Source organism: Streptopelia decaocto, assembly GCF_964273445.1.
Source record: "Streptopelia decaocto genome assembly, chromosome: 1".
In the NCBI taxonomy this organism is placed as follows: domain Eukaryota; kingdom Metazoa; phylum Chordata; class Aves; order Columbiformes; family Columbidae; genus Streptopelia; species Streptopelia decaocto.
In genome coordinates this window covers 204,073,578-204,092,961 of record NC_138663.1, presented here as the reverse complement: position 1 = coordinate 204,092,961, position 19,384 = coordinate 204,073,578, and the positions used below count along the sequence as shown (strand labels likewise).

The following is a 19,384-nucleotide window of genomic DNA, read 5'->3' as shown; positions in this document are numbered from 1 at the left end:
TGGAAATATTTTCTGTCCCGAAGAACTAAGCAGCTAGTTCAAAGTGCAGGGAACCACAACTCAGCTGTGGAGCCAGGCTATGCAAGCACCTTGTGTTGTCCAGAATGTCACCATCCTACCGCCTCAGCCTGTGTGCCCCGGTCAGAGGCTCATCCTCAGCGCAGTCTCACAAACGCTCCTCCAGGGCTGCACGCTGGTTTCTTATTTACTTTCTTTTTCTCTTTGCAAGACTTGGAGATGATCTCAGCTTCCTGAAACAAAAGACATTGCAGCCATTAAATAACAATTGCTTAAACCTGCTACTTCATTAGACAGGATTTAAAGATACATGGCTTTGAGTGAGCACAGAGTATTGTGTTCAAACTGAAGCTGAGGGATGACAGCCACAGCAGATTTGATTTGAAAGTAAGTCCCTTTGCTGTAGCAGTCAGAGCAGATGTTTTTGAGAACAAATCTGCCACAGCAGAAGTTCTCTCCAGTTCCAGCTAGTTAACCTAATGCCTAACTGGACTCTTTTATGTTGCTACAGGTGAAAAAACTAACTACAGTGATTTTGGGGGATGCTCTGGGCCATAGTTGCCCTAGATTTTTAAACCTATCAGGGACTAGAATGAGTAATGTCTTAACATGAACTGTGGAAGCAGAAAGTGGCTTTTCTTTCCGAGGTGGAGGCACCTGGCTGGCCTGGATGACAACACCTCTCCTGAAGCACCAGTCCCAGCTCAGGTACCAGCCACGCTGAGCTGTCAGTCACGGCACGCACAGTGGGGGAGTATGCAGGGATCAGCTCGCTCCCTTTTGTTAATACAGAGTTGAATACTGGTGCTTTTCTGCCAGGGTACGAAGAGAAACCGATATCCTTTCACAGCAGAGACAGGACACGACAAAGCTACTGCTCCCTTCAGTGTCCCACACTAAAAGCTGCCAGCATGTTTACTCCAGTGTTTCCTCGCACCACGCCTGGGAATCTCAGTGAGAACAAATACAGACGAGTGACGGGCAGCAGCCTCTGTCCCACGCGCTGGGGGAGCTGGTGTGGGACTCACCCCGGGAGGGCCGCGGGTTTTCGCCAGGCTGTCTCTCAGGCGGCTGATCTCCGCGCGGTGCTCATCCAGCTGGCTCTCCAGCTTCTCCCGCCTGACTTGCTCCTCTTCCAGCTGGGCCTCCAGCTCCCTCACAGCCCTGCAGAAAGCAAAGGAGACAAGAGGAAAGTGAAGTGCATCCAAAAACCCACCCTGGCTGCTCCACGTGGTCCTGTGCCTTTGCTGAGGACCACCTTAGTCCCAGCAGAAAGCAGCTGAGAACTCAGTGGCGTGAGCTGCAGCGTGCTCCTGGCTCCAGACCCCTGCTAACAGCTCTGAAGAGCTGTTTTTCCTCCTTCGTGCTCAGCGCAATCTGGCCACGAGATGGAGATGTCTTCCCACACCCTGAACAGTACGAAGCTCTTGGGTAGGCTGTTGCTCCAGCTGCGGAGGAGGGAGACATGCCAGAGGAGCAAAAAGGTTAGTATGAAGCAGAGAAAAAGCACAAAACCAAGACTCTGGAGTAGTCAGAGGCAGCTTTTTCATTAACATATGGTACCTCTACATCCTTCCTATTGATTGGCTTAGCCACAGATGAGGAATGCTCAAGTGACAGCCTGCATGACACTTACGAAAGGGAAACTGAAGCGCTAGCTGATACACATTTGCACAAGACCTGATCCGTCACACCCACAACAGCTCCTAAATTAATTGAGATTCCTGGAACTGGTTAGCTGAGACATAATTCACATGTATTCTTATTATGACAGCAATTGACCACAACAACTGAGTCATCCGGAGTTGAGCTGGCTCTCCTCTGTATCAGGATGAATTAGTGCAGCTACAAAGATGGAAGATTGGTAAAAGGAAAAGGGAGACATCTGCCCTGTGGATTCAAACAGCACAGCAGGAAAGCTCTCAGCAAGAGCTACCACATTTCCTGGACTGAAATATTGCCGACCCTTGATGAAGGTTTTGGAGGGGAGGCCGTATGAGGAGCGGCTAAAGTCACTGGGTTTGTTCAGCCTGGAGGAGACTGAGGGAAGAGCTCATGGCGGCTACAGCTTCCTCACAAGGGGAGGAGGGGCAGGGCTGAGCTCTTCTCTCTGGTGACCAGTGACAGAACCCGAGGGAATGGCAGGAAGATGTGCCAGGGGAGGTTCAGGTTGGACATGAGGAAAAGGTTCTTCACCCAGAGGGTGCTGGACACTGGAACAGGCTCCCCAGGGAGGTGTCACGGCCCCAAGCCTGACGGTGTTCAAGAAGAGACTGGACAACATTCTCACATACATGGCGTGAATTTTGTGGTTGTCCTGTGCAGGGACAGGAGTTGGACTCAATGATCCTTGTGGGTCCCTTCCAAGTCAGGACATTCTCTGATTCATGCAGCCCAAAGCCATGAGACTGTATCAGCCTTCCTGACGCCGTACAAACGGCCCGTGCTCATGCAGGGAACTTGGTGCTCGGGCGGACAGGCTGGCTACTTGCATACTTTGGATTAATGAGATACAGCTCCAAAATTGTTTGGCACACAGTGCTAATTTTAGCCATACAACGCAGCCTAGTGAAAGCACTGTGCAGTGGTTCGCACCAGGCCTTACAGCTGGAAAACCTGGACTAAAGGAGAAATCTCCAAAACTTGCTACAGTGGCTTTCCCAAATGGAAATTCCTGCTTTTCATCCAGCACAATGTTGTTGTCAATAAATGTTTTTAAATAATGAGGGTTTTCTGGCATATGATACAAGCATCTTGGAGTTTATCCACAGGTAGGTACGCTGAGAAGTGGTATTTCCATTTCAAAAGGCCAGTGTGGAGCTAGAGATCCTCTCTGGCCTCTGGAGATGAGGGAGAACCGTTCAGAGATCCTCACGATTTTTCTAGCTTAACCACACGTGCCACAGAACCTCCTAAAAAGGAGGTTGTAGCATGGAGGGTGTTGGCCTCAAGTTGCACCAGGAGAGGCTTAGATTGGATATTAGGAAAAATGTATTCACAGAAAAGGTTGTCAGTCATTGAAACAGGCTGCCCAGGGCAGTGGTGGAGTCACCATTGCTGGAGGGGTTTAAAAGGAGTGTAGAAGAGGTTCTTAGGGACATGGTTTAGTGCTAGAATTAGGTTATTGTTGGAGTCAATGATCCTGAGGGTCTCTTCCAACTGAAATGATTCTATGAAAGCAAAATCCCTTAAAAAGCCTTATCAGAGCCCTCTAGTAGACACTGCTAGCTTTTGGATAGCTGCTGTATCCAAAATGAACTCGAATTTCTGCCATTAAGCAACAACGACTTTTCAACAATTGCAAACAAATTGCTCTGACCTTCCAACACAGGCATCAACATCTGAGCTGGTCACTCTCCTCCCTGAAAGCCAGGAGAGACACTCCTAGAAGTGATGAACCTCATCCTGAAGTACACATCTAATTATGCCCTGAAAGTAGCTACATCTCCCCAAGGAGTCTATAAAGGAGCTCAAGGTATGCAGACATCTGCATTGCAGATCTGCTTATCAGATGCGGATACCTACAGTGCAGACATATCAAGTTAAGGAAGACTGACTTTCAGCCTAGGCTGAGTCAAAGGGTGACCTGTAACTAAAAGTAAGCCTGACCTCAGTTTATTGGCTCATATGGGGTTGTAAAATGAACTACTTAACTCCAGGCTGTGACACCTATTACCTGCTCTAGATCTACACAGACTGGTAAGCCTGATGTCTTCCTGATGGCATAGAAGCCCTCAGGATAGAGTCTCCTCCCAGTGACCAAATAAAGACATTGGTTTGGGGTGGCCCAAACACATAATGGCCGTGGTTATCTAGAGAGACTGAGAAGACTGGGTAGCCAAGTCTTTGACAGGTAGAGGTGGAGACAGGGCTGTCATTTTGATGCTTCATTCTTGTTTAACCTCTAAATCCTTGATAGACAGAAGAGCTTTTCTTGAAACTTAGTTTGCCCATCAAATCACCTGATCAAACAGAGCCCTTTCATTTAATGGAGACCCAGAGAACTGGACAGACACTATGAAAAGTGCTTCACATGCAAGGGTAGGTTTGCTGAGATTTCTTTTTTCTGTGTTCTGGATATGAGCTAATGCTTTCTTGAGCAAAGAAATATATTGCACTTGACATAGAAATGTAGCAGGTCATTGAATAATTTCTACTATATATGTACTTCCACCCAGGTAATGCTAAGACTGATTTTTTTTCAGATTTATGAAAGTGCATAAATGTATTTGGGACCCTCAATGCAAACAAAACAGCCAGGACTTTTCAGACGTACTGCACATATGCTGCAGGAAAACCTGAAGGCCAAATAGATAATCTTGCACAGGAGGTGTGGACCCATCGAACACTTGTCTTGTGCTGTGAGGCTGATCCTGGTGGTAGAAGTCTAGAAATGGCCCAATTCCTGAAGTCTGGGTTTTTTTGGCTTGGCTAAAGGTGGTAAGTGGAAAGGACAGAATGGCTGAAACAACTGAAATCTAAGTTAGCCTTAAAGAAGGCTTTAAAACGGGCCTCACAAAGTTAAACATTAGCAGGGTGTGTTGATCTTACTTCTCAGCTTCCCTTTCTTCTTTTTTCTTCTTCTTCTCCTCCTCAGTTATTCCTCCCAGCTGTCTGTAGTTGCTGTAGGCAATTTCTAGAAGTTGCTGAAGTTCTTGAATCTTGCGATAGGCCCTTACTGTAAGACAGAGTTCTCCAGGTAGGTAAAATGCACAGAGAGGACAGTCATGCTGGAACCCAACAGTCTGGAAAACAGTCTGACAAACACAGAGCAGAAATCACACTGCTCAGCAAATACTGAGCTACACTTGACACCCACACAGCAGACAGATCTCAAAAACAAGTAGCAATCCAATGTGATTTCAGCAACAGAGATTAAAACAGCGTAACGATTATGTTCTGATTGCCCTCTGCTATGCCTTCTCATTTTCTACAATTTATTTGAAGGCTCAGTGGTACAGATATCCTGTCAACTACCTCATCTGACAACAAAAAAGTCACAGCAGTTGGCAGAAGTGATGCAATTAGGACTATAACATCTTAAGACCAACTATTTCAAATAAGGAGTGGTGGCAAGACAATACTTACTGCGTGCATTCCTTTTCTCTGCTTTATCCAGGGTTAAATCTTCTTTGCTGTCTGTACTCCCTTCCACACCGTGTCTTTCAAAAAACTTTATGCTGTTTGCATCTAGTTCTTCGTCGCTGGAGTTACTGTCTCCCGTTCTTTGTGTCAAAAGTTCCACAGCTGCCGGCTGAGCAAATCTGCAGAGAGAACAGTGAACCTCCACTGAAATATCTCTGTCATCTAGAAAAATGCAGCCATGCCCCCTGCATGTTATAGAAACATTATAGAAATATATAGCGTTATAGAAACGCTCTGAAACTCTTCATGTCCCCATTTATCAGGGAGGAGTTCAGGATTCAAGGAAGGAAGCACTGGGCCACAAACTATGAGCAGCTAATCTGCTTTTTGTAGTATTCTGATGGCATGAGCTCTGCCTCAATGGAACATTATGACAATGAGTCCCACGTCAGAGGTATCTTTTCCTTTGCAGGATTTCTTAATTTAATCTCATCAGAAACTCCATTTTTTTAAATTAATGCCAAAATCAGCTGACCTTCACTACTTCTCATTTACTTTGTGCAGTTGGAGCACATTGGCTTACAACTTTGCTTTTTCAGATGAGCTAGTTTTCATCTTTTACATCTGGCTAAAAAAAAATAAAGTGAAAATTAAAACCTTTTATAGCTATAATACAGCTTTGCTTATCACTCAGAACTGGAATTCATAGGCCTGATCTGTTCTTGCACCACCGCTGAAAAATCGTGATTAATTCCAAAACATCTAACATGATGATGACATATAAATAGTAAGTAAATAAACGACAGATCTACAGGACATGTACCGCTACCTCTTGGCTACATCCCTTGGCGTCTCTCCAGCATCATTTGTAATGCCACAGTCAGCTCCCATGTCAATCAACCACTGCAAGCAACGGATGTGCCCCTGTCCGGCAGCTAAGGGAGGAAACACACACAAGTCAGTTATGAAAAACTGAAGTGCTTCAAACCTAAAATGTCCAACTTTTGTCATTATTTGACACACCAGAGCTTGGGTTCTCTAAGACACCACAGGGGAGATACTACTTCAAGAGAGGTCCATATTTCAAGATACTCATGTCACATGGGTACGTGCAGTTTTGGGGAAGATGATAATCTGTGGTTTTGTGACTCTCTGGAGTTCCAGAAATTTACTGGCAACTCTTCCTAAACAGGAGTTAAACTACACCTGCCCAGACTCATGCATAGAGACACACAAATAACTGATGCCTCACACTCTGTGGCACTAAGGCTTATGTGTGTTGATTTGCAGCAAAGCACCATCACCTCTCTCTGGCTCTGGGCTCCCACACGTCTGACACAGCTGAGCTGAGCTGTGTGGTGCTGTCTCGTGGAGGAGAGAACCCAGGGACTTGTGCTGGAGTTACAGATACATCACTTCTAGGGCCAGACACTCAAGGTAACACTTCTCAGCCGCAGCCTCACACCACAGCTTGGCCTGGTCATACGATCACCCCTCACAACAAGAAAGACCTTGAGGTGCTGGAGCAAGTTCAGAGATGGGACACAAAGCTGGTGAAGGGTCTGGAGCACAAGTCTGATGAGGAGCAGCTGAGGGAACTAGGGCTGTTCAGCCTGGAGAAAAGGAGGCTGAGGGGAGACCTTATCACTGTCTACAACTACCTGAAAGGAGGTTGTAGCATGGAGGGTGTTGGTCTCTTCTCCCAAGTAACAAGTGATAGGACAAGAGAAAACGGCCTCAAGTTGCACCAGGAGAGGTTCAGATTGGATATTAGGAAAAATGTATTCACAGAAAGGGTTGTCAGGCATTGGAACAGGCTGCCCAGGGAAGTGGTGGAGTCACCATTCCTGGAGGGGTTTAAAAGGCATTTAGATGAGGTTCTTAGGGACACGGTTTAGTGCTAGATTTAGGTTATGGTCGGACTCGATGATCTTGAGGGTCTCTTCCAATTTAAATGATTCTATGATTCTATCTGCCATGGCTGCTGCTCATACCATGTGGTGCCAGGAACAGTGTCTCATGTACAGAAGACAGTATTTGGCATGTCTAACTGAAACCTGCAAGCTGTTTTTCTCAAGAAAGAATAAATCCATGTCTTGACAGCACCCCCTTCGGATGTTTGTTATATTTGTTTTCTTAGTGAGATAAGGAAATGAAGTTACAATCAGCCGTAGCATTTCTCCATAACACCAACATTGCATGCAAAGATTGGTGATAGAACAACTGTAGGTTAGCACCATTCCAAGGAAAGAGGGTGGGAAAGAATGTAGAAAACACTTTTTAAGCCACTACATAACCATTTTTATAATGAGAGCTTCAATTATGTTTTTTAAATTCAACCATATATATCTAATCAAAAAGAAATGTGGGAAATAGTGTTAAAAGCATATTACAAAAATATCTCCCTCTTTCTTTAATTTGCTATTTCTTCTTTCAGACATTACTATGAAACCCCCAAACGTAAGAGGACCACTTTTCTGTAATGCTAGCACTGCACTATGTATCAAGGTGTTACACACCAGTTTACCTTCCTTCACAGCCTACTAACAAATGACTTTGTTGTGGTTTTTAAAACACATCTCCACAGTACTGCTATGTTCAGTAAATAAATGCTCAGGCCACAATGCAGATCATTGTTATGGCTAGCTAGCCAATGTTTCTAAAAGTCACATCTCATCTGATTAAAAAAAAAACAAAACTATTTAGTTTTCAGTTTAGACATTGTTTTCTCTTTAATACAAACTCTTCTTTCTCGACTTCAGCCTTGTTATTTTGTTTTTAAAGAGACACCCACGCACATACACATCACAAAATATGTTTTCAGGGTTGCCCTTTCAAGCCCTCAGGAAATGAGACGCTGTTTTTCATGAAGTTTATCTGATGAGCAGCCACTTGAAAAGGTATGTAAACAAGTCAGCAACAAACAGTAACAAGCTGAAACATAGATCATAATTACTGACCTTTGTGCATGAGAGTGGATCCCTTATCATCCCGCTCATTAATATTGATTACTCCACTTCTCACTAATTTTCTAAGCACTAACAAGTCCCCTTTGAAAGCAGCGCCATGAGCTGGGAAAGCTAAAACTGAAAATGAAACGCACATGTTTCCAAACAGATGCCAGTAATTCCTCTAAATGTGCTTTTATTTGCCTCTCACAAATTGCCTCTTTCATAGCAACTTCATGGACACTTCATAGCTGTAGTTTGCGAGATTAATGCACCTTCAAACAGTTAAAATGCAGCTGCATAACTAGCACTGTTCATCACAGGCCTGACTAAACATGTCTTGGTTATGACTACAGGCATCTTATACAGTTAAGAAATTAATTTCATAAACCTGAAATAATAAGAATACCTTTGTTTCATGGTTGATGTTATATTACTGGTGGTAACCAGAGTCATTTGCGTATTTTGGTTTCCAGTCTAACCAAATATATAAACTATTTTACTTTTCCTTGCTTAAAAACTACCCATAGAGACAATTTGATTTTTCTAGTTATTTTCTATAGACAGGGAGTGCTGACATGTATATATCATCTATGTATAATGACAAAAGACTGGTAGATAAGGACAGTAAAGTCCCTGGAAAAAGTAGAGAGGTGAAGGTGCAGCTCTCATAGCCTTGCTCTCCTGAAGGTTCTGCCTACAGACCTTGCCACACTTACATCCTTCAGCTGTTCTGACAGCAGTAACATTGCTGGTTAGTGAGTAACCTTCATTTCAGTGCGACGTTTTCAGGGTAAGCTGCTATTCGATGCAATTCTGAACATCTGAAAACTCATGAACATTATACGGCTCTTCTGGATGCCTACTGGAGTCTGAGAAGCACATGGATAACTTGGTATTCGTAGTGCAATACAGTGTGACAAGTTTTATTTCAATAACAGGTAAACTTAAGATATTTACAATATCACACTGAGTATCAAAGCCTTTAGCTACCAGTAAGTGTAGCAATTATTGAAAGGAGCAGCTCTGCCTTACATTGGTAATATAAATGCTCATGCAAGTTTTCAGAATCAAGCATTTCTATAGAATGACAATGGCTACTTTAACAGTATCCGTACTCACCTTCCTGTGTCTCTGGCTGCTCCCCCTCTTTTTCCACATAATCAATATATTGCAGGATATTATCTTTATAGAACCGTTCAGCCAAGTCCCTTGGAGTCTCTCCATGGTCGTTCCTGGCTTTCAGCGTACGTGGGACTCTGCCCATTTTACTGACCAAGAACTTGAAGCAATGCAAGTGTCCTTCCATGGCTGCCAGGTGAGCTACAGAACCAGAGGAAACAAATCATGACAAAGCAGAGCTCCGCTGCCCACCAAGGAAGCTGCACTGTCAACACTACTGAGATCTGGCTCATCCACCAGCTTTTGAACCATCCAACGTGGCACAACAAAGCCCATCACAAAGTAAGAGGTACAACACACATGCTCATTATTTTCAAATTATGAGTGCTCTCCAGTTCCATTAATGGGAAGGAGTTGCCAAATAAATGCTGATTATGTGTTATCTATCCATGAAAATGGCCTGTAAAAGTTGGCTGACGTTCTGCAGCAAAAGGATTAATTTGTCTCCAGGTAAGAATCTCATTATCTTCATAGTTAATAAACAATGGACCCAGGCCCCCCCAAAAAACCAAAGCATATCACATGCAAGTTCTCCATTGCAAAGCATCCACAGCTTTCCGGAGCGTAATTGTTCTAAAAGGTGATGAATCTTGGTTTTACGGCAAGATGACAATATTTAGATACACATGATTCCTAAAATTTAATGTGACAAGATGTGAGCTTTACTGAAATCAGGGCAGTTTTTTATTCCATGAGTTAGTTACTCAGGCAGAAGTTAAGAGATACCTTCTTTAAAGTAAATATTGATTACTAGTCAGCTGGCAAAAAACTGGTTCAACCCTTATGAACCCACTTTCAGATATCTAGAATCTCAGGGATAAAACTTCACTTTTGGGGATGAACTTTTTTTTAAATTTTTAATCAGATGTCTATCCAGTGCTGAAAGTGGTCAGAAAACCTCAATGTTTTCTGCAAAGATGCAAAGGGGAAAAGAGATTAAAGAGTTGTATTCTGTCCACATCTTTTTGCACAGTTTGAATGTGGAAGACACATAAAGGAACTTTTCATAGGTGGCTTTTAACCTGTGTGTTTACTAGTTAGTGCCCAACATGTATGTTGTACCATCCTCAGGCGTGCTGAGCATTGAGACCAAAGACAGAGTGCTGTGATGCTAACACAAAATACACAGCTTAATGCTGAGAACCTTGAAAAATCTTGTCTCAGGCATCACAAATACGTAGTGGGTGGTTGGTGCTGGTGTCCCAACTTCTCTGTGTTTCATCTCGCCTTTTATAAAATCAGGCAAACGCTATTTGCTCTTCTCAAAGCGGTGATTGGAAAAAGTGTCTGTGAAAAATTCAGATGTTGCACTACAGTTAAATTAATATTATATTTAGAACAGGTTTAACTAGTGAGCAATAAATGAAACATGGATATGGGCAAAAACTAAATACAAAGATAAAACAAAATGTTGAATTAATGAGCACAGCCCATTCTGTACACTGCATGAGCCACAGTTATTCCCCAAAATTAGCATGCTGTAGGTAATTAAAACCTCCACCATAACACGCACATGCAAAAGGTGCAGCCAGGTTTTAGAGGTACAGCATCGCAACCTCAGTAAATTTCTTTCTGCATACTGTTGGGAAAAATTATAGCACTGTCCAGCTAATCTTGAAACTGAAATATATAAAGATGATTTAAGTTCACTCCCTTGTTTCAGAGGCTGAGGAAAAACCGGTCTGTACATCACATCACTTTATTAATCTTTTACTAGCAATGCTCCAAAGCATTTTCTTTCCTTTGGATGATAATAAGATCAAATTAAACAGAACAAAGGCTGGAAGATCAAGCTTCTGTAGATGTCAAGATAACAACAAAACCAATTTTCCAGTAACCAGTATATACAGAGTATTTAAGTAGAACTGTGCTGGCATTTGCTACCTCTCCATTAAAGTCTGTTCCCAAATGCAAATAAAGACACATTCTACACTGCCACCAGATTCCAGATAATACAGAATACTGGTATTCCAGAAATCAATATGAAGAAATCACAGGCAAATGAGAACAAGGATTTTACCAAATCAGTTAAGAAACAGTGGGGAACAAAACCCTGTATATGAATGTGACAGAATCTGATCACACCGTCACTGTCACTGAAGCCTGGCACAAATTCAGAAAGCAGCATTTATTACAGCAGCTGAAACTGCCTCCTTCTCCACCTGCCCTCCTCCTCCTGCCACCTCCATGAGCTCCATCATGGGCACAGGAGTTACTGCTCAGTCCCAGAGTTCCCAGAGAGGATCCCTGTCCCAGCACCAGGAGCTCTGACCCCTGCCAGCAGCAGCAGGAGGTGAACAGGGAACTGTCACCAATACTTTGGATTTTTTCAATTTCCCCCATCATTATAAAAATGGCATCACTATATTGATTGCACGGAATCAAAGAGCAAATGCTGCTGGTGTGCACCACTTATCACTTGCTACAGCTATCATATCACAGAATCACAGAATGTCAGGGATTGGAAGGGACCTCGAAAGCTCATCCAGTCCAATCCCTCTGCCAGAGCAGGAACACCCAGATGAGGTTACACAGGAAGGTGTCCAGGCAGGTATTGAATGCCTCCAGAGCAGGAGACTCCACAACCTCCCTGGGCAGCCTGTTCCAGTGTCTGTCACCCGCACTGAGAAGAAGTTTCTTCTCAAATTTAAGTGGAACCTCCTGTGTTCCAGTTTGTACCCATTACCCCTTGTCCTATCATTGGTTGTCACTGAGAAGAGCCTGGCTCCATCCTCGTGACACTCACCCTTCATATATCTGTAAACATTAATGAGGTCACCCCTCAGTCTCCTCTTCTCCAAGCTAAAGAGCCCCAGCTCCCTCAGCCTTTCCTCACACGGGAGATGCTCCACTCCCTTCATCATCTTTGTTGCCCTACGCTGGACTCTCTCCAGCAGCTCCCTGTCCTCCTGGAACTCATACAACAAGTGTAAAACTAAGGTAAAAAACAAAAAGTATGATTTCTCCTGACATACCTGGAAGGTTTCCATTGTTATCCACATCATCTACACACGCTCCCCATCTAACAAGAAGCTGCAAACACCCCAAGCGACCATGAAAAGCAGCATAATGAACAGGTTTCCAGTCATTCCTGTCTGAAACATTTACATTCTAGAACAAAAGCAGCAGGTTAATTCATTAATTTATGAATCTTAGACACAAGACTTATTTTAACAAATAGGAATCAGCCGTTCATTGTGTTAAATTATCGAAATCAAATCAAATAGTTTTTTGCAAAGTTCAAGCCCTGCATTCTTATTTCAAGACAGGTACTTTTCACAGGTCTTGATTTCATTTAAACAATACACATATAGAAGGCACATTTTTAGACATAATTCTATTACTGCGTTGCTCATTGTTCCTCGGATATGCAGCTGGATTATTTTAAGTTTGTCTCCTTCACTATAGAAGATTTGCACAATTGCAAAAAGTCACAACCACCACAGTGCCTGATACTAATTTAATTACATCCTCGGTGGAATGTGATTTACTCAAATCATACATTCCCTTTATATTTTTCGACAATTTCCCTAACGTATCTTACAATTAAAAAAAAGGAAATTTACCCTAAACATAAATTCAGCAACAAGAACATACCAATGGTAATTAATCTACAGTCTGAAATCTAGGGTTTTGCTTGGGAAAAGACACCAGACTTGGGATCTGCGCTAGGGAACTGGGGATAAAAGTCTCTCACCGCTCCAGTTCTCAATATGGTTTGTAAGGTGTACGACTGCCCATGGGCTGCAGCCAAGTGGGATGGGGTGCACCCACCGTCATCCTGAGCTTCTGCGTTTGCTCCTTTTACTAACAAAGCCTGAAAGAAACGCAAAGCAGGAGTTCAGTTCACAAGCTGAAAAAGCAAACGTTGCCGAGCAGGATGAGTCGAGAGGATCAGCAGGAGAACTCTGGGCTGAGCTCAAGGCAATGACGCTACACAAAATCAATCTGTTTGCACAGATAGTGCAGATGGGTGCACTGGTTTTATTAATAACAAAAGTGACTTGATCCCAGATGTAAAGACATCAAGATGTGACACTCGTAGCTCCACTAGGACCTCTCTCAGCTGATCTTCATAAGGAACTTGCCCAAACGGAAGGTCTGCCCTGCTTACTTTGGCCGAGAGTGAATATTTATCCGTACCTGCATGCAAGCGTCCTGCCCTCGGATGGCTGCGAGGTGAGCGGCTGTCCAGCCTCCCGCAGTGACACGTGTGGTGTCAGCTCCGTGCCAGAGCAACCAGTGAAGGCACTGCGCAACCAAAACCAGAGGTTTTCCAGTTAACTGTTCTTACCGTGTATCTGAGGGACATTTTAACTGTAATTTATCAGTCAACGTTACATTTCAAAGCAGTATCAAAACACTTCATCATGGAAATATGTCACCCCAGAGCATGCCTTAGCCATATACTCTGTTTCCCCAAAAATAAGACAGGGTCTTATATTAATTTTTGCTTCAAAACTTATTACTTTTTTACATGTATAGCTGCCTGGACAATATTTAAATCGAATTTTTTTTTTATGAACTGTAACTAGGGCTTATTTTTGGAGTAGCACTTATATTTCAAGCATGCTCAAAAATCATGTAGGGCTTATTTTCAGGGTAGGTCTTATTTTGTGGGAAACAGGGTAATTGTGCCTTAAGAAGTTACAGGTAAGTTATACTTTCCAGGTTTCACCCAAGGGTACAAAAAGTGCAAATAACCTACTTATTCAGACCCTAGCATTGATTTTACAGTGTGGCTTCTTAATTTTAGTCTTCCAGATTTAAAATGTATCCTGTGAGAGTATTCACATGGCACGAGGTAAACACATTGGAAAAAACAATACAAACATGCTCACTTGAATTCCAGCTAAAATTACTGGCAGGAAAAGTACCATGAACAAAATTTAAAGCCTCATTTAATTTATTAGGCTCCCATCTTTCTTTTCATCTTTCCACAGAGTAGTTTTGCTTATTCACCTTTTTTCAGCAGATAGGAAAAGGAAAGCTTTATGGACTATACAAAAATGGCTAGAGGACAAGTTAGAACTTTTTATTATATCTTATTATGATTTATTATCTTCTTTTAAGCCAGCCTACAGCTCTGGTTCCTCCACTGTTTCCACAAAGGAGCTTAGCGACAAATAGATGACAGATAATTTAATAAAGTGTAATACATTGATTTCGAAGTAGGAGAGTCAAATGAAAAATGGCAGAATTTATAGAGGCAGGAAAGGGTGGGCAAGCAATCCATTCTTAAGGCTGACAACATGATGATCAGCATTTCCCTGACAGTTCCTGTACATTCCAGTAACAGCACTGCACCTATTATTTCTTGAGTTTCGCAAGAACTTTACATTCTTTCCCTTGAGACATGAATTTTTATATGGTTATTCATGGCCTTCTTGCTTCAAGGTCAGATTGCTATAAAGATTGTACAAGGAGACTGCGACAAGAAGGTGAATGTTGTGCTGAATACAGCAGCTCCATCCTTCTGGAAGTTCCAAAACTTCATGCAAGCACCTTCTGATTTCGCCATCAATATTCAACGGTTTTATTTATTAAAATAAAATGTATCAGGCTATTTCCATAGAGAATGAGGCATGGGACAGGACATTGGTAAAAAGAATGAGCAAGTTTTCGTGTCATTTCTCAACTGTTTCAATCACCTGCAGAACATTTTACACATCTTGCAGGATTTTCTAGCTGCCCGAAGAGAAGGGGAAAACACAACAGGGACAAAAGAAGGTCTGGAAGGGAGACCATAGGGCACGCTTTGCTTAGAGTAAGAAAATCAATGATTTTGTAAAATCTAGCAATGTTGACTATATGAACCGCCTGGGGCTGCAGAAAGGGAAAATGAAAACCTGAAATCCTATACTTCTGCTCTTGGTGAATATACTTCATGAGAAAAACAAGCAGAGATTATTGATTTCGTTTGATCAAAACTAGCAATTTTGTGTCCAGCCTCTCCCAAGGACAGAAGACATTAACCAAATAAAACCTTGCTGTGTCTGAACACTAACATGCTGGTTTACCTCCAGGCTTCCAGAGTGTGCAGCGCAGTGCAACGGTGTGAATTTGTGGGTTAAATCCACCTCATTAATATCAGCTCCACTTTTTATCATTGACGCAAGCTGTTCTACATCACCAGCTCTCACTGCCTCATGTACACTGGTATAATTTTGCTTCTTCTTAACAGCTAGTGAGGAATAATAAAAGGGCATTAGTAAGTGATGAATCAAAGAAACATCGAGGTGTCAGCTTCACAGAAACCAATGAAAATGTTGGGAGTAACCTATGAAACTGTGGTTCGTATCAGCAAGAATCCTAAATTGCTTCTTCTGTTTGTGAGAAACAGAGCAATACGTAAACCTGAGACAGTCATGTCCCATCCAGACCCAGAAAAGGGCCCAAAAGAGTAAGATCTAGAGGAAAAATGACAACAAACAATATGAGTTACATATTCAAATCCCCTTGCAACATCTTGAAATCTTGCCAAAATTCATAAACAGAAATAAGTGATGTAAGTAGATCTAATGGCTGAGGGGGCTAATTTCAGATAGTCAAGCATAAGAGGAACATAAAACAATTAGTAAATCACCTTCTAGGGTAGTCATCGTCACCAAAATGCACAAGCGCTGTTTCATTAGATTTCACACTGTTAGAACTCGTGAAGAGCTGGGCTGCTGCTTTGCAAGTCAAGCGTGAAAATGTAGGTCTTAAGGTATTAGTGCCTCAGCTTCTCTACCTGTGGAGAAGAAATGGTAGTAGTAGTAGTTAAAATTGTCATGTAATTTGACATAAAAAAATATGAAAGCATATAAATGAGAGGTTGCATGAAAATCCTTGTGGTATGTGCGAAGCACTAAATATGATTTTAAAAAAGCCTTCACAGTTCACTACAGTATCACAGTATCACAGTATGTTTGGGATTGGAAGGGACCTCAAAAGATCATCTAGTCCAATCCCCCTGCTGGAGCAGGAACGCCTAGGTGAGGTCGCACAGGAACATGTCCAGGCGGGTTTTGAATGTCTACAGAGAAGGAGACTCCACCACTTCCCTGGGCAGCCTGTTCCAGTGCTCTGTCACCCTTACTGAGAAGAAGTTTCTTCTCAAATTTAAGTGGAACCTCTTGTGTTCCAGCTTGATCCCATTACCCCTTGTCCTATCATTGTTTGCCACCGAGAAGAGCCTGGCTCCATCCCCATGGCACTCACCCTTTATATATTTATAAACATTAATAAGGTCCCCCCTTAGTCTCCTCTTCTCCAAACTAAAGAGACCCAGCTCCCTCAGCCTTTCCTCATAAGGGAGATGCTCCACTCCCTTAATCATCTTGGTTGCCCTACGCTGGACCCTCTCCAGCAGTTCCCTGTCCTTCTGGAACTGAGGGGCCCAGAACTGGACACAATATTCCAGATGTGTTCTCACCAGGGCGGAGTAGAGGGGAAGGAGGACCTCTCTCGATCTACTAACCACCCCCCTTCTAATACACCCCAGGATGCCATTGGCCTTCCTGGCCACAAGGGCCCAGTGCTGGCTCATGGTCATCCTGTTGTCCACCAGGACCCCCAGGTCCCTTTCCCCTACACTGCTCTCTAATATGTAATCTCCCAACCTATACTGGAACCTGGGGTTGTTCCTGCCCAGGTGCAGGACTCTACACTTGCCCTTGTTAAAGGGCACCAGTGCCTGTTCTCATGTGATCCGCAGCATGACAGCATGCGCTCAGGCAGATTTGGGGTTGCCACAGAGAGGAAGAGCGGGCTGATGCTGTTTCAGTAATGCAGGCTGACACCGACACACCCTGTGCTGTAACACACTACTCGGTCCTGTGGCTGTGGATTGCTCCACTTTCACCTCCCCCAGCTCCACAGGCTGTTAGCACTGCCACGCACAGTGCAGATTGTCAGGAACCGGGATGCCATACTGCAAAACATCGTATGAACAAACAGCAGCAACATAGAACGATTGAGGTTGGAAGGGACCTCAGGAGGTCATCTAGTTCCTGTTTCCAAAGAAACATGTTCTGTGGTTTGAGTGGTTATTTTAGAGACAATAACACTAGGACATAACTTACCCACATGGGAGCCATTTCTCATTATGCCAAGTGAGGGTCACAAGCTTTACCTCAATTTTACAGACTTAAATCAGGGGAGGATCTGACCAATCACACTACTTGCCAAAGTACTAATGTGTTTAATACAATGTTCCAGTGCAAGGTAATCCATATATATATATATGGTTGGGCACAGGCCACTATCCACACACTGAAGGCAGCTGCCCCGGGCCTGAAGCTCAGTAAACAGCTGTTAACATGAATTCTGTACAAAACACGTTGACTTTGAAAGCAACGGACAGTTTCAGTTTCCACAATTTTAGCACAATTTTGGAGTTTGATCCAAACTGTTATCAAATGCTCATTGGACATTTCTCTTAGAAAATTCCTTTGTAGAAAGAATTAAGTATTACATCGAATAATTTTGGCTGGAAGAGACCCTCAGGATGATAATGTCCAACCATAACCTAAATATAGAGCTAAACCATGTCTTCAAGAACCTCATCTAAACGCCTTTTAAACCCCTCCAGGGATGGTGACTCCAGCACTGCCATGGGCAGCCTGTTCCAATGCCCGACAACCCTGCTCGAAATTCATTAAAGAAATTAAAAAGCATATGGCGGAGGCTCCTGTTCCCCGGGGGTGACACATTTTAGCGAATATGGAGCAGTCTTGGTATTTTGTGTGAATCCCGGCAGATCCCCGTGAAGGATTTCGGGCAAAATACCTCAGGAGAGGCAGAGCCGTCCCGCCCGGCTCCATGGCCGCCCCGCCGGGCTTTCCCCTCACGGCGTGCTGGGGAAGGAAAGGGGGAAGGAAATGGTAAGGGAAAGCGGAAAAGAAGGGGGAAAGGAAATGGGTAGGGAAGGGGGTTGAAAAGGGAGGAGAAAAGGGTGGAGAAAAGTGGGGAGAAGGAGCGCGGGCGAACCAGTCTCACCGGCCGGAGGGGGAGGCGGCATGGCGGCCCCTCAGAGCAGCGCGGCCGGGAGCCGCCACCCTGACCGGGAGCCTGACTCCTCCAGCGGACCTTCCTGCTCCTCCTCGCCGCGCCCGACGCCGCAGAGGGGTTGCCATGGGCACACTGTGCGCTGCCACCCGCCCGGGGAGGGAGGAAAGCGGAGGGCGGGGCGGAGGGCGGCGTGAGGGCGGCGGCGGGAGCGCGGGAGCGGCGCGGCGGAGCCCGCTCGCCCGCGGGGAGGGAGGAGAGGCTGCCCGGCGTTCGTCCGTCCGAGCTGCAGCAACGCTGGCTGCGGCGTACGAGGGGCGGGAGAGCAGGGAAAGGTCGGCGTGAGCGACTTGCATTGCCAGGCAGTGCTTTTTGGCACCTTTTTGGCAGCCTCTCCATGGCATTCCTCAGGCGCGCTGGATGAAACTAGGCTGCTGAGACAACTAATGTGTTAAAAATGGGATACTGCAGGGTCTGGAGAGTGGAGGGTTTTTTTTTATTGCTGGTTTGGGTTTTTATTTCAAGCTAAACAAGAGGAGCAATGTCTTTTCTGTAAAGCTTGACAGGACTTAAATATGGTTGCTCATACTTTCAACTCTGGGCCACTTCTAACGGTCGTGAAACAGAACTCTACATTTCTGATAAACTTGCTGAAAATGTTAATGTCCTCATGCAGAAGTGTAACTGGTCAGTGTCCTCATCTCTGAAGGCATCAGGGATGTATTGACCATGAGGTGTTTAACCAGTTCATGCTCTACAGCTCCGATTTGTTTTGTTTAACCCTGTCTGCACCAAGACATTCATAGGGTACAAGGGAGATGGTTTGTCATCCTGTTCCAAAACCAGCTGATGCCCTGGAGGGAACCCAGGTTCCTCTGATGGGGTAAAGAAAAGCTCCCTGCATTTCCAGTCCTGCTTCTAGACAGAATGAGCCCTCCCCATTAGATCCACAGGTGTGCCTTGGTAAACACACACCAAGTAAGGTCCATGTGAGCAGAAATTTGCTATAAATCCTCCTGCTGCAACTTAAAGGTCTCTTGTTCTATCCTTGGTGGACTGAGTAATTAGTTCCCTAAGAGCCTTCTACATATTTAAATACATCACATCCCTGCTCAGCCTGGTCTGAATTGCACTTTGTATCATTTAAGAGAAGCTTACAG

General features: G+C 44.0%; 1 protein-coding gene across 1 annotated transcript; it reads right to left on the bottom strand.

Annotated features, from left to right (window-relative positions):
* Window positions 1–155: 155 nt before the first annotated feature.
* On the bottom strand, window positions 156–18,282 carry ANKRD42 (ankyrin repeat domain 42; the record flags this gene model as incomplete). Its single annotated transcript, XM_082043452.1, has 13 exons — window positions 18,216–18,282; window positions 15,820–15,966; window positions 15,254–15,417; window positions 13,377–13,484; window positions 12,931–13,050; window positions 12,209–12,344; window positions 9,174–9,374; window positions 8,064–8,189; window positions 5,933–6,038; window positions 5,107–5,282; window positions 4,570–4,696; window positions 1,047–1,182; window positions 156–251 (listed from the first exon to the last, which is right to left on the bottom strand). The coding sequence occupies exons 2-13, from the start codon at window positions 15,863–15,865 to the stop codon at window positions 156–158; spliced, it is 1,542 nt and encodes a 513-aa protein (XP_081899578.1). The 5' UTR covers window positions 15,866–15,966; window positions 18,216–18,282.
* Window positions 18,283–19,384: the final 1,102 nt, after the last annotated feature.